The sequence below is a fragment of the Taudactylus pleione genome, unplaced genomic scaffold, assembly GCF_031769625.1.
Source record: "Taudactylus pleione unplaced genomic scaffold, aTauple2 ptg000075l, whole genome shotgun sequence".
Lineage (NCBI taxonomy): Eukaryota > Metazoa > Chordata > Amphibia > Anura > Myobatrachidae > Taudactylus > Taudactylus pleione.
Window position 1 is genome coordinate 1,044,232 of NW_028284477.1, and position 14,275 is coordinate 1,058,506.

The 14,275-nt window shown below is 43.1% G+C and overlaps 1 protein-coding gene across 12 annotated transcripts in view; it reads right to left on the reverse strand.

Annotated features, from left to right (window-relative positions):
• GRIP1 (glutamate receptor interacting protein 1) overlaps positions 1–14,275 on the reverse strand; it is a 422,676-nt gene that overhangs the window by 31,028 nt on the left and 377,373 nt on the right. For all 12 annotated transcript variants that reach the window (XM_088467800.1, XM_088467791.1, XM_088467801.1 and 9 more), the window contains one exon: positions 1,059–1,128. In XM_088467800.1, coding sequence (XP_088323926.1) covers positions 1,059–1,128 — 70 coding nt within the window. The remainder of the gene's footprint in view (positions 1–1,058; positions 1,129–14,275) is intronic.

Genomic DNA, 14,275 nt, shown 5'->3' on the forward strand with positions numbered 1-14,275 from the left:
ATAAACAGCACAGCAATGGGTAAACTATGGTTATTCATACATTGTTGCACTACAAGCCACAGCATGCCCTGCAGCACGCTCTGACTTACAGCGGAAGAGGCACAGTTTCCCTGCCTGGGTTTACAGCTTCTTGGTGTATGGACTGAAGAGCCTGACACTATAATCTGGAGGTTCTTTCATTTACTACTCTGTGTCAATCAGAGCCAGTTCTCTATTGTATGGCATAAGATGACACAATGTAACGGCAATATGTGCCATGTAGCAGAGTCCACAGGTAACACTGAGTGACTCTTGCATGTAAAAGAAGAGTATAGAACCCACTTGTTGAGAATGAAGACTGTGCTGGGGCAGGGTGTATAAGCAAGGGCCTAGGGACATATTTATCATAATCTGCATTATTAATGTTATAAATAGATTTTCTCCCAAATTCGCAATGTGAAAACTATTATTTTCACGTCAAGTTACTAAAATCCTCTTGCCAGCAGAGGGGCTCAGACAAGTGCCCGCACTTGTGAGCTGGAAGATCATACTGCATCTTGGTTTGGCCCCTGGCAGCCTATGCCCCCACCGGAGGGAGGGGGGCGGCCACAGAGAAGGAGCTGAAGGCTTCCTTTCTGGAAATAAAATGGGAATTAATAGACCATAGACTACTAGAAGGTAATTGCCATCTTGAGATGGCATTATCCCATCAGGGCCAAGTTCCACAAGATAAATCTGGCAGCACAGCAGCCCTCGGAAATGGAAGGACAGCAGCAGATACTGGAAATCTCTGCTGCAGTCCCTGAATGGTACTGCGGATATCCCCTGAAAGCTGGTGTTTTTGGGGAATATCCTGCAATTCTTATTTGATAAATAAAAGTGATTCTACTGAAGGAGAGTATGGTGCTTATGGGAATGGCTATATCCCACTCCCCCTCATCCCTCCCCCCATCCTAGTTGCACATGCTCCAGTGTATTCATGTTTTTACTTGATCTGTCTCTGGCTCCCTTTTGCATTTAAAAAGAATATTCCATTTTACAAATGACAATATAGCTAATGTGACAGTAGGAGTACTCACCGATGTGCAACACTGCCTTTCTTTATGTCTGAAATAACCAGAGGATCACCAGTTTTCCTACTGGACGGAGCTACAAAACAGGCAACAGAATCAGTGTTCTCCTGTGCTGGAAGAAAAGAATTGCTGGTGCATTTTTAAACCTTCAGATGCAGTTATAGATTCATACAGAATGGAGTTCTTTGCTTTGCTGTTTTCAGGGGCATTTAGCAGGTGGACTCCGGGAAAGTGGAATTCTAAGACCAAATAGGAAAGGCTAAAAATAAAACATATTCCTATCAGCACACTTATGTTCCTTATTTTAGTGAGGAATCTCTCGGGTGATTTGTAAAGTAAAATGAAAAGAATACGAACTTTATACAGAAGTAGTATTGTGTGTATATAATGTATGTACAAACACATGCAAACATAACCATGTAAATAATAAGACTTGTAAGAGTCACTTAAAGTTCCATCTAAATTAGAATTATGCTGGCTCTCCTACCACTGAGTACTAATAATGCTTTGTGACTACTGAGATTACATGTATGTTGAATTAAACACCAAAGGAAAAACATTTATTCATATTTTGATACAACCATCATGTTGTGTCTGTAAAAAATAAGCTACAAAGAAAACCAAAGGCAGTGAAATCAGCCACTGCTGGCACACATATGTGAGCGTCTAGCAGCACTGTGCCTGGCTCTGCCAAACTAAAAATCTGTTCATCAAAATGAGAACCTCTGACAACAAGCTGTTGTGCTACTCTCAGCGAAGGCCCAACGAGTTTAATGTCTTGTTAGCCTTCCCAACTTCCTGCTTTACCCACTGGGAAGAAACCGGAGAGATCTCTAACATTATCTACATTTTGCTAAGTGGAAAGCAGACTGTGCTAACTTAACTTAAAGCTCTCAATTCCATATCTATTTCCAGCAGCTTGCCCTGTCTCAATTCATAATTAATTAGCTTTCTACACAGAGTGTGCTCTTAGCTGGGCAGTTGTGTTAAGCACTTTCCACTCTCATTTTTGTTTATAGCATTTTATAATATTCCTCAGTGTAATTAATGTCATTAATGTCCAATTTAACTGTTCTACCTAGCTAATTTATGGAGAGCATCATGAAGTCCCAAGGGGTTGTTAAGAATCTGCGTGGAATAGTGAAATATTTTTTTTATATATATTTAGATATCCTACAAGCATAAAACAGCATGTACCCTTTTTGTGCTGGGCATTAGGAATGATCCCAAACACATCCAGACATATTACATGCTGTGCTGCCAAAGTCATTCATCAGATGCCTTCTACCATGGCAGAAACCTTGAAAAGCATTGTGCCAACATATTATCCACACCAGAGGGCGCTGGACATTGTATCATTTATATTTAGCGATTTTCTGTTTAGAAGTTCAAAACAATCTTCAACTACTAAATCCTTAAACGACTAATATATATATTAATTATATTATATATATATATATATATATATATATATAAATAAAAACCCATTAAATGTCTTATTTGTGCAATGTTTTTAAGTAAAAGCTAACTTTTTTTGTTTTATTACAAAAGAATAAAAAGGCAAAAATTAAAAAAAGTTGATTTGGGGGTAATTTAAGGCCAATAAAAAAAAAAAGATAAAGCAATTATTTTTCATTCAAATACATACTTTAATTAGATTTGGGGTGAAAAATTAAGAGTTATGGTAGACTTACCTTTGTTATCTCTATTTCTTCGAAGTCCATAGGATCCACAGGGATACATGGTGTGTGTGTGTGGTTGGAGATATCCGGGTACTAAACAGTTAAAGCTTTAGCTCCCAGGATGCACTGGTCCTCCTCCACATATACCCCGTACCCAGACACAGTTTTGTAAACAAGCCCAAAGCAGGAGCAGGAAAGAGGAGAAGGAAGAACAATACTCTCAAGAAACACTCTCCCAGAAGATGAAGAAATCAGTGATCAAGAGAAAAAATACCCAATGAAGCCAGGTGCGTCAGGGTGGGCGCCCTGTGGATCCTATTAACTTCAAAGAAATAGAGTTAACAAAGGTAAGTCTATCATTACTCTTAATTTCTTTAGGGTCCATAGGGGATTTACATCGATACCATGGGGATGTCCCATAGCAGTTTCCCTTAAGGGTGGGGACGCTCCTGAGCAGAAAGGAGAATTCGACGCTCAAAGGAAGCATCCTGGGAGGCAAAGATATCAAAGGTGTAGAACCTGAGAAAGGTGTGGTTGGAAGACAACGTGGCCGTCTTGCACAATTGCTCAGCAGAAGTGCCAAGTCGAACTGCCCATGAGGGTCTCACAGACCGAGTAGAATGTGCTGTAACCCTGTTTGGAACAGGAAGATTAGCTTGCGTGTAGGCCTCAGAGATTGTCATGCGGAGCCATCGAGCCAGAGTCTATTTGTTAGCTGGCCAGTCTCGCTTGTGAAAGCCGAATCTGATTTCCTAAAGGAATTAGTACGATCCACGTAGATCTGAAGAGCACAAACCACATCCAAGGAGGCTTTACCTGCAGAAAGAGAAGGACTGGGAGGCCGGAACCACAATCTATTCATCCACTTTAGGGAGGTACCCAGCCCTGGTACGGAGGACAGCTCTGTGCGGATGAAAGCTCAAGAAGGGGGAGCAACAGGAGAGAGCTGCCAAATCAGAAACCCTGCGGGCAGAGAAGATAGTGAGGAGAAAGAGCGTCTTCGCCGTCAGTCACTTGAGGTCTACTGAGTCCAGAGGGTCAAACGGAGGAGTCTGTAGAGCCCGGAGAACCAAGGACAAATCCCACGGAGCCACCGGAGGGACAAAAGTAGGTTAAATGTTAGAACATGTTCCGGTGGGCGGGGCATCAAGCATGGCCGCTTTTTACTTCAGCTCCTCTCTGAAGGCTTAGGATCCAGTGCCATCCTGCAAAGCCTCTCGATTTATGGGCTTCTCCTGATAACACCATTAATTTGGAGACCCTGGAGATACCTTCATTGCCAAGGAGCGCCTTTTGATTGCACCGGAGTCCGGCCACCAACTTAGATGGCCTGCATGAGCGCTGGCAGCCTGTTTGGCGCGAAACACATCTGAGAGCTGGCGGCTCTCCCAGCGGAGTTTCCTGCATCTGCCCTCCGGCCTTGTCTAGGAGGAAACACTTACCTGCTACCTGTCGGCGACCCCAGACATCCTGCATCGGACACGCGCGGGTGTGCTGTGTAAACCTGGCGCCGGCGGGACCACGCGGTGCGGCTGTACGTAAAGCTCCCTTCTAACCGTCTGGTCCCTGGAGATAACGACTTTACGCTGCGCTGTTGTCAGCCTGGAGGCTCCGACTGCTGGATCTGGCTGCAGGGAGATTTTACCTTCCGGCGGCGGGAGATGTACTCACCTGATAGCTTGCTGTGAAGCTGAAGACGTGGTTCCCTGCTCTCCCCGGTGATCGCACTGTTTGTCGGACACTGGACGGGCTCCTGTGTACCTGAGGGGCGTTTGTGTGAGTACCGTTGGGGAGCGCTGCTACTATCTCGGAACATATCGCATAAACGACTGTGCTGGGGGAGACTCACATCAGGCATTATGCCTTTCATTGTCTCTAACTGTGGGATCTAATTAAGAAGGGCTGAGAGTACTGCCGCTGAGACTTCCTTCAGACAGTCACATAATTGAGAAGCGGCCAAAGTTTACTGCCCTGATACTTACTTGGGGCTCGTCACGGATGTGGTTTTCGACTCTGACCCCTGGCTATTCAGCTTTACAAGAAGATACCGAGCCCTACCAGCCGAAAAATTTGGCTATTATAAAACAGTCAGGAACGCCAGTGTCTGCTGTTTGACCTATTGATCTTACTGGTTGGTGACCAATCGTAATAACTATCCGACTCCCCCTGCTTCTCTCCCAACGCCGGTTGCCAGCCAAGGTGTCAATTTTATCCCCATACCGCTGTATCTGCGAGCTGAGGAGGATTCGCTGGTTCTGACCCTGGACTGCTGATGACCGGACTTTCTATTTTTGCTATCCTGGGAGAGGGTGGAGGCCGGGGTGCTTGGCTTGCTACACTTGGCTAATAATACTGGCTGATCCTGATCCTGGACTTTGTTGTACCGTACTGAAAATCTGATAAGTAACACAGCTAAATATATATACTTGCTGTTTTTCTTTATGTGAGCTTTTAGTATATTGTACTTTGAACAGTGAAGATATAATTGCGGTTATTATCTGTATTATATCTGATCTAATATTAGTGCGCGGCTGCCATCTACTGGTCATAGTGACAAACAACGGTATCTAATTCTAGCCTCTAAGCTGATGGACATTTCACAAACTATCTATACAGCATTGTTACCACATACTAGCAGTAACGGAAGCAAATTTTGTTAGTTTTACTTTATAAGAACACGGTGTATCATGGAACCATATTAGGGCTTCATTATATAGAGGAATGTAGTTCAATCGCTATTGTTCAGAATATAAGACATGGGTGTTCGACAGAGTGATGCATATTTTTGAATCTTCATAACATGTCTACAATTTAGGGATGGTTGATGCACATCTACTCCTGTACCGTGCTTTACCTCTTGTTAATATAGTGTCTTGTTGAGGAATTTGGAAATTATCTGACCTTATTATCTGCGAAGGATCTACTTTGAGTAGAATTTTCAAGGAATCTCTCGTTAGGTTATGGACAGATACGTCCGTAAATCTACTCCCGCTACATCTTCACAAGGGTCGACAAGTAAAATGGGCAAAGTAACTAAGACTCCAGCTAAAGTTGTTCCTCCTTCTCCATCACGTAGTGACACTGCTGATGTGGAACCTGAGGAAGCTGCAAATTTCAGTCATCATTCTCAGGGTCCTTCATCGGTTGCTGAAACTGCTCAGGAAATTTCTAAAATACTAATGCCTTTAATAGATAAGAAACTGGATTCCCTCCAGTCATCTTTTGACGCTGCACTTGCCAAAATAGATTCAAACACCTCCAGACTCGCTACCTTAGAGCAGCGAGTTAGTGATGTAGAGGATCGCTCCCATGATGTGCAACAAATTGTAGGTACGCAAGCAGAAAGCGTTCAATCGCTTTTAGTCAAAATTGATGATATGGAAAATCGGCTTCGAAGAAGTAATTTGAGGTTTATTGGGGTACCTGAGCAAATAACTGGTCAGGCTCTGGTTCAACTGGTAGCCCACAAAATTCCTGCAGCCCTAAATTTGTCAGAGGATTCCATTTTGCCCCACGTAGAGAGGGTTCATAGAATAGGTTCAGAAAGACCAGCGCCTAATTCACGATCCAGACCGGTGATTGCAAAGTATCTAGACTTTCGAATGAAGGACAGGATACTTGCTGAATATAGGAAGACACCCACACTAATGGTAGATGGTTTTAAGGTGCTCATATTCCAGGATTTTTCAGCAGCGGTAACACAGAAAAGACGGGAATTTTCAGATGTGTGCAAATTACTGTATGAGCGTAACACTAGATTTGCTTTATTATACCCTGCCAGACTAAGAGTGGAGGATGGGGGTCAAACATTATATTTTTCAGACCCTAAGATTGCTAAACGTCATTTTGGTGTGGGTATAGACAGGGAGCACTCACCGCAACAATCACCAAACAGATGATTGGATAACTGATATAACACTAATTTAGGGTTTGGCTCTAATTTCTAAATAACCACGATCATCCCTGAGAGTAGATTGTGCACTTATATTCGCTATTATTTTGTTAAATGTGACACCAATGTTGAATACCATAACGTCTAATTGACATGAAGGAGCATTCCTCGTTTTGGTGAAGATTTTCTACTGTACTGATATACGTTTTGTTTGCTACTTTATAAGTGATATTGAGTAGTTCAGGTGTGAATCACAGGTTGCAAGTGATGAACACCACATTGAAATGTTGGAGAGAAAATAAAGGAAAAGGGTGTAAGAGACATTGCGCAGAAGTGTATAGTGCATCTATTTTTTTATGGTTTGTTTTTCATTTTCATTATTTTTATTTACATTTTTTATTTTGTTGGCTCTCTCTCGTTTTCTCTCTCTCCCCCTGGGGGACTCCGGGGCAAGAAGGCTCGCATTCTTCAAAAAGGGTGGTCTCCGCTTGCTGGGACGGAGTGCCACGTTTTAACTTAATTTTGTTCTTAGACTGTTTTGTCCCACGGCAAGGTATTGGATAAGACATGTCTAACAATATGAGTACCGGTAACACTGGGTCACAGGTTGAGAAGTTAAAATTTTTATCCTGGAACATTGGGGGTTTGAACTCTACTATTAAACGCAAAAGAGTAGTAACTCATTTAAAAAAATTTAAGTCTGACGTAATGTTCTTGCAGGAAACGCACTGGGCAGAGGGAGATATTTCCACATTGAGGTCCCCTTGGATAGGGGAATGTGTTAAGGCTAGCTGCAGTAGAAAGATCAGGGGGGTGGCCATAATATTTCAAAGGAATCTGCAATATTCTATTATAAATACCATTGCGGATCCCAATGGAAGATTTTTGATTATTGACGTAGAGATTCAGGGAACCTGTTATACTCTGGTAAATTTGTATGCACCGAATGTTTCACTTCAAGAATTCATAGGAAGGGTGATGGACATTTTGGCGCAACGTACTAACTATGCATTGATAGTGGCGGGTGATTTCAATTCAGTAGAGGATCCCTCATTAGACAGACAACCGACTCCCCAATCATCTAATATGGCAATATGGAGACAATTCCAATCTTTTCAAGCAAATCATCAACTTACAGATGTTTGGAGACTATTGAACCCTACAGATAAATCATACACCTTTTACTCTGCAGTCCATAGATCTTGGTCGCGAATCGATTTGTTTCTGGTCTCAGATAGCTTGGTATCTTGCATTCAGGATTCCAGATTGCATTCAATTCTAATATCTGATCATGCGCCCATTACAATTTCTTTGAGTTTAACGCAGTCATCTAGGGGCTTGAAACATTGGAGGTTTCCGTCTTATTTATACAAGTCCACTAAATTTAAAGATCACCTACTAGTACAGTGGATGAATTATCAAGACGATAATATAGAGGCATGGGATACACCAGCAATCTTTTGGGGTGCATCGAAGGCTGTAATGCGGGGACAGATCATAGCTTTTGTCTCTTCCCAACGGAAGGCAGAAGCTGCTGTGTATAAATCAATGTCAGAGGCCCTAACTTTAGCGCTACAAAATTATATAGCAGACCCTACTGATGTCTTTAGGGAAACGTATGTTCAGGCAAAACAACTCTTAGAATCGCACCTTTTATCCCAAGCTAAAAAGGATGTACTGTTCACTAAGCATAAATTTTACAGGTGGGGGAACAAAGCTGGACAGTTGCTTGCCAACATGTCTAAGCCCTGGCGTAGAAGAACTTATATCACAGCCATTAAAGATCCGCATACCAATGCTTTACTCACAACGAATAATGAAATTATAAATAAGTTTGAAGAGTACTATAAGGACTTGTATAGAGATCTTCCTTTTGATCAGTCTCGGTATGAAGCTTTGATCCCTGATGACCTGTTGCCTTTATTAACTATAGAACAACAGGAGGCACTTTCTGGGAAAATAACACCAGATGAAGTGCTGTCGGCTATTTCACAGTTACAACTCGGGAAATCACCGGGCCCAGATGGTTATTCAAACGAATATTATAAATTATTGCGCCACCAGGTAGCCCCGATTTTAGTGGATCTGTTTAATGACATGATAGACAACAATTCTCCATTCCCATATTTTACAAATACAACTACAATATTGATCCCTAAACCTCAAAAGGATGTGCAAAAATTAGAATCGTACCGACCTATCAGTTTGTTAAATACAGACGCGAAGTTGTTAGCTAAAATTATGGCAAGTCGCTTACAAACTATTTTGCCAGAATTACTAACTCCTCATCAATTGGGTTTTGTAAAAGGGCGTCATTCAGTTCGAGGAGTTAGAGCGGCTATTGCTGCAGTGGCAGTGTCAGCAGGGGCATCTTCAATTTCTACTAACACTCTATTAAGTTTAGATACGACAAAGGCTTTTGACACAGTGTTATGGCCCCATCTATTTAATGTATTACAAATGCGTGGGTTCAACTCTTCATTTATCGGATTGATCAAATATCTTTATTTATCCCCAATGACGTCCCTAATGATAAATGGTTGTACTAGTGCACCTATAGAGATGTTCAGAGGTACTAGACAAGGGTGTCCTCTTTCACCCCTCTTATTTGATCTAGCTATAGATCCGCTGATTAGAATACTGGAGAAGGACGATCATTTTAAGGGAATAAAGATTGGTTCTAAAACAATAAAATTAACAGCATTTGCAGATGATATAATGCTTTACATTGCAAATCCTCATGACTGCCTAACGCATATACTAGGGCTTTTGAAAAGTTTTGAAGAAATATCAGGGTTCGCGGTGAACATAGGTAAATCAGAGGCACTTTATTTGGGTTCGCGCAATTCATTACCACGTCTGCCTAGTGATGTTCCACTTAAATGGGCCAAAGACAGGATTACATACTTAGGTATTGTGCTTCCTAGCAATTTGGCAAATTTATATCCTTTTAATTATAGACCCATTCTAAAAAAAATTTCGGACGAATTGGATGGCTGGAGGAATATCACTCTGTCATATATGGGTCGCGCGAGCTTAATCAAAATGATTTCATTTCCAAGGTTAATGTACACGCTCCAAATCCTACCTTTGCTCATTACAGTTAAGGATCTGAGTCTTTTAAATAAAATATTTAGGTCCTTTATATGGAATGGTAAGCGGTCTAAGATTAGTTTGTTAAAATTGCAACAAACCAAATTGAATGGTGGAATAAGCTTTCCAGATATCAGATTATATAATAAAGCAGCTATGATCCGTTATTTGTCGGATTGGATAAATGGATCAGAGAATTATACTAATACCTCACTTGAGCGAGAATTTTTAGACCAGGGCGATTTGATTACGTTTCTTCACTCCCGTGACCAGGAGTTACTAATCGCAATTAAAAATAATCCTTTATTGTGGAATACAAAACGAGTATGGCACTTGATAAGACAAGAGGCGGGCCTTAACTCACACAAATCATTATTTCTTCCTTTAGTGAAAAATCCACATTTTCAGTCGGGGCAGGCGACATATCCATTCACAATATGGCGTGTGGGTGGCATTCAGAGAATAGGCTGCTTGGTAGATAAAGAAGCATGTCGGGTTTTATCTTTTAGCGAAGCGGCAGAACAGTATAATGCTTTGTCGGGGTTCCCCATGGCCTTCCTGCAGGCACAGCATTATATCAACTCAGTAATCCAGATGTTTGCGGCGGAAGATTGGAATAATCCAGTAGATGACATTCTTTCCAGGCCTCCAATACTCAAGAAAGCTATTTCTAATTATTATCAGTATTTTAAAATATCTTTGGATCACGCGTCCAATGCTAGGGGACTTTCGCAGTGGGTTCAAAAATTTCCTCTGTATACACCGGAAGAGTAGTTATTGACTGCCCTTAATTATTCCTGTAAAACTTTAACATCAACAATATATGTGGAGATGTTTCTAAACATTTTTCACAGAGCTTATTTGTCTCCGCATAGAAGTTTTTTAATGGGACGTTCGGCTTCTCATTCCTGTTATAGGTGCGGAGAAGATAATGCGGACTTATATCATTGTTTTTGGTCGTGCCCAATAGTCCGAGGATTTTGGTTACGGATCAAACGATATGCGGAGTCAGCTTTACTCAATTATGTCCCTTTCATTCCAGAGTGGGCTATTTTTGGCATTATACCTACAGATATGAGAGCTAGCAAAGGAAGCAGAAAACTGTTATTGGCAATTAGCGCGGCTGCTCGTAAAACATTATTGCAGGAGTGGATTTTGACCACCTCCCCATCTTTTGTGTTATTTAAGACAAAGTTATATAACATATTTCGAATGGATTGGGTAGAGGTAGTCTTAGAGAAAGAAAAGAAAGTGGAGAAATTTTTTTGATATGTGGGAATCATATATATCTACATTATCCCTCGACGTGCGACGCCAAATATATTATAGTGTGAAGGATACATCTTGGTTTTTACTCCAGACTGTTGGAAATAATACACCAATAGACATCAACTCTGCCACGACCTAATGTGTTTTCATCAGATACAGATGATTATGGATCCTTTGGGGGTGGGGGGGGGGAGGATTGGGAGAGAGCTCTTTTTGTTTTTTTTGGGGGGGTGGGGGGGGGGGGGTTTCTTTTCTTCTTTGGTAGACACACTGTTACTATATTATGTTCACAACAATTATGATCTATATGTCTACTGTACTCTATGTATATTTATACTTTGTGTGATTGTTATTTTGATGTATCTGATTGTGCTTATGTGCGGTGTCTCAATAAAAGAAATTGTTTAAAAAAAAAAAATGTTAGAACATTCTTGCAAGATGTTCTCCGCATCAGGCAGGGGAGCAATCCCTCGCTGGAAACAGACAGAGCAGAAAGCTGAACTCTAAGGGAGGCCAGGTGGAGGCAGAGGTCTAACCCAGCCTGGAGAAAGGCAAGCACCCAGGAGACCCTAAAACCTGTAGGGTCATAGCTTCTGGGGAAGCACCATTGAAAGTAATGGTGCATACACACTGTCAGATTTTTCTTCAGATCTGAACGATAACGATGCATTGCTGAGTGAATGGATACCCTCTCAGCAGTCTGCGCACATGCAAGTATAGTGTCGAAATCTTGTCTGCTGGCAGAAAGATCCTCTGTATTCGAGAATCCAGGAGTGCTCCCAGATGTACCATCTGCTGTGTCGGAGATAGGGGGGACTTTTTCCAATTGATGATCCAGGCCTGTGTTTGCAGGCAGTCCATGGTCAGCTGGAGATGTCGTTGTAACACAACCAGTGTGCCAAGATTAAGAGGTAGTTTAGGTATGGCAGGATTCTGACTCCCTGGCACCCTGGAGGTGGGCCGCCATAACTGGCATTATTTTGGTAAAGAACCGAGGGGGTGTTGACAGACCAAAAGGCAGCGCCGGAAACTGGTAATGTTGCTGCAGAACAGCAAACCGTGGGAACTGCTGGTGGGTTGGAGTAATAGATACATACAGGTATGCATCCTGTATGTCCAGAGAAACAATAAAATCCCCAGGCTCCAATGCCAGGACAATTGATCGTAGAGTTTCCATGCGGAACTAGGGCACTCTGATAAATTTGTTGAGGGGTTTGAGATTCAGAATAGGCCCTATGAGACCCATTCAGCTTCTGAATCAAAAGAGTGGAATAAAAACCAGTTCCTCTCTGAGCCGAAGGAACCGGTATTATCACACCTGAACGCAGCAGGGAGTGATTGGCCTCCTGAAGGGCCAGGGCCCTGATAGGGACTGATGGGGGACCTGTACATAAAGATTGCTGGGGAGGACGCCTCAGGAAGGTGAGGGCGTACCCCTGAGAGACCACTTCTCAGACCAAGGAGTCTGTTGTTTGACGCCAAGAGTCGGAAAATTGAGGAAGTCTGCCTCCCTCCCTGGGATCCCCCAGGAGGAGGCCCGCCCCATCCGGCGAAGGGTTTATTGTCAGACTTGGAAGCTGGTCGTATGACTGACCAAGACTGCTTGGATCGCGGCTTGGTGATCTTGTGAGAACTAGACTGCCTGGGAAAGCACTGTCCTCTTGCCTTACCCTGGGGGTGGAAGCACCAAGAGGATAGCCTAGGCTTAGGGTCAGCTGCTGATGGCAGAAAGGCAGATTTTGAGGTTGCTACAATTTTATCAAACTCTGCGCCGAACAGTATGTCTCCAGAGAAGGATAAGGATTAGAGTGCCTTCTTGGATCCCGTGTCCGCCTTCCAGGACCATAGCCAAAGGACCCGGTGGGCGACTACAGAGGTCGCAGATGCCTTAGAGGCAAGGAGTCCAGTATCCAATGCAGCTTCTACCAAATAAGAGGCTGCTTCCTGAATATGGGAGCTGTAGGCCAGTTGTTCCCTGGTAGGGTCTGATGGCAGGCTCTCTTCCAGTGCCTCTGCCCATCCTTCGATAGCCTTAGCCACCCAGGCCACAGCCATAGCTGGTCTAGTGATAGCGCCAGAAAGTGAGTACAGTAGACTGACTTGAGACAAGTTTCTAGTTTTCTATCCGTGGGAGGATGTAGACGGTAAAGGCAGCGTAGAGCTTCTGACTAGGCATGCCACATGCGAATCAACAGGGACTTCCCACTTAGTACACTCCCTAGTAGGGGGAGGGTAAAAATACGCTAGTCTTTTCGGGACCTGGAACAGTTTGCCAGGAGTACCCCAAGCTTCTCCCATGAGCTCAGTAAGCTGTTCTGATTGAAGGAATTCAGCCTTAACCATCATTTGACGTTTAAACATCAGGGTTTTAGGGCTTAGGGGCAGGTGACTTTTCATCATCCTCTATATTCAGGATTGATTTAACCGCCCTCACTAAAGAAGGGACATCCATTGTTGAATGAAGTGCTCCTCGCCCAAGTGCGAATCAGAGAGATAATCTTGTGCATCATCTGCCTCCTCAGATGATGCGTCACAATCCGAAAGCTGGGTTGACTGAGGGAATTATACAGTCTGCCTATGTGCGTTGGCGGTTAACTGTCTGTCCGCCTGTAACCTTTGCTAGGAGGCGGCTGATGCTTGAGCCATATTCTGAACTGAGTGGGCATAAACATCCATCCAAGGTGGCTTCTGGACAGGGGCTGGTACAGTGGACTGGGGAGGTGGTACATAACAAATAACACACAGACCATCCTGCACGAAATTCTGAGGGGACAAGGCCGCTGAACAGGATCTGCAAGTAACCAGCACAGGGACCTCAGGCTCCTGTTTACCCTTAGAAGACATTGTAATAACCAGCCAGCAGCACACAATCAGTGTATGGCTAATAATGCAGAGTGACACCTGGTAGTTGAGAGTTTAAATAAGAGCAACAAGGATAGATATAATGGACAGTCAGAAAGTTTTAAGACAGTATATCACAGCAGAGCTAGCACAAGTTACAATGCATATAAATATACTTATAATGGGCACTAAATCAACTACTCAAGCCTTAAAGGGCTGGCAGGAATTGTGCGCTGTATAACCTGGGAGAGGTATACAGGAAGACTGGACCAGAATCTTCTGAGACCTATAGCTTCAGAAAAGCCCTGATTAATGGCTGCTGAGTGAATCATATAGGGAGGAGGATGAGTGGAAGAGCAGTTCAGAGGCGGAAAACCTCTTGTGAGGGATCGTGCTCTGGGCTGGAGGAGGGGCTGCCGGAGGAGAGCCTACCTCCCTGCTGCTGC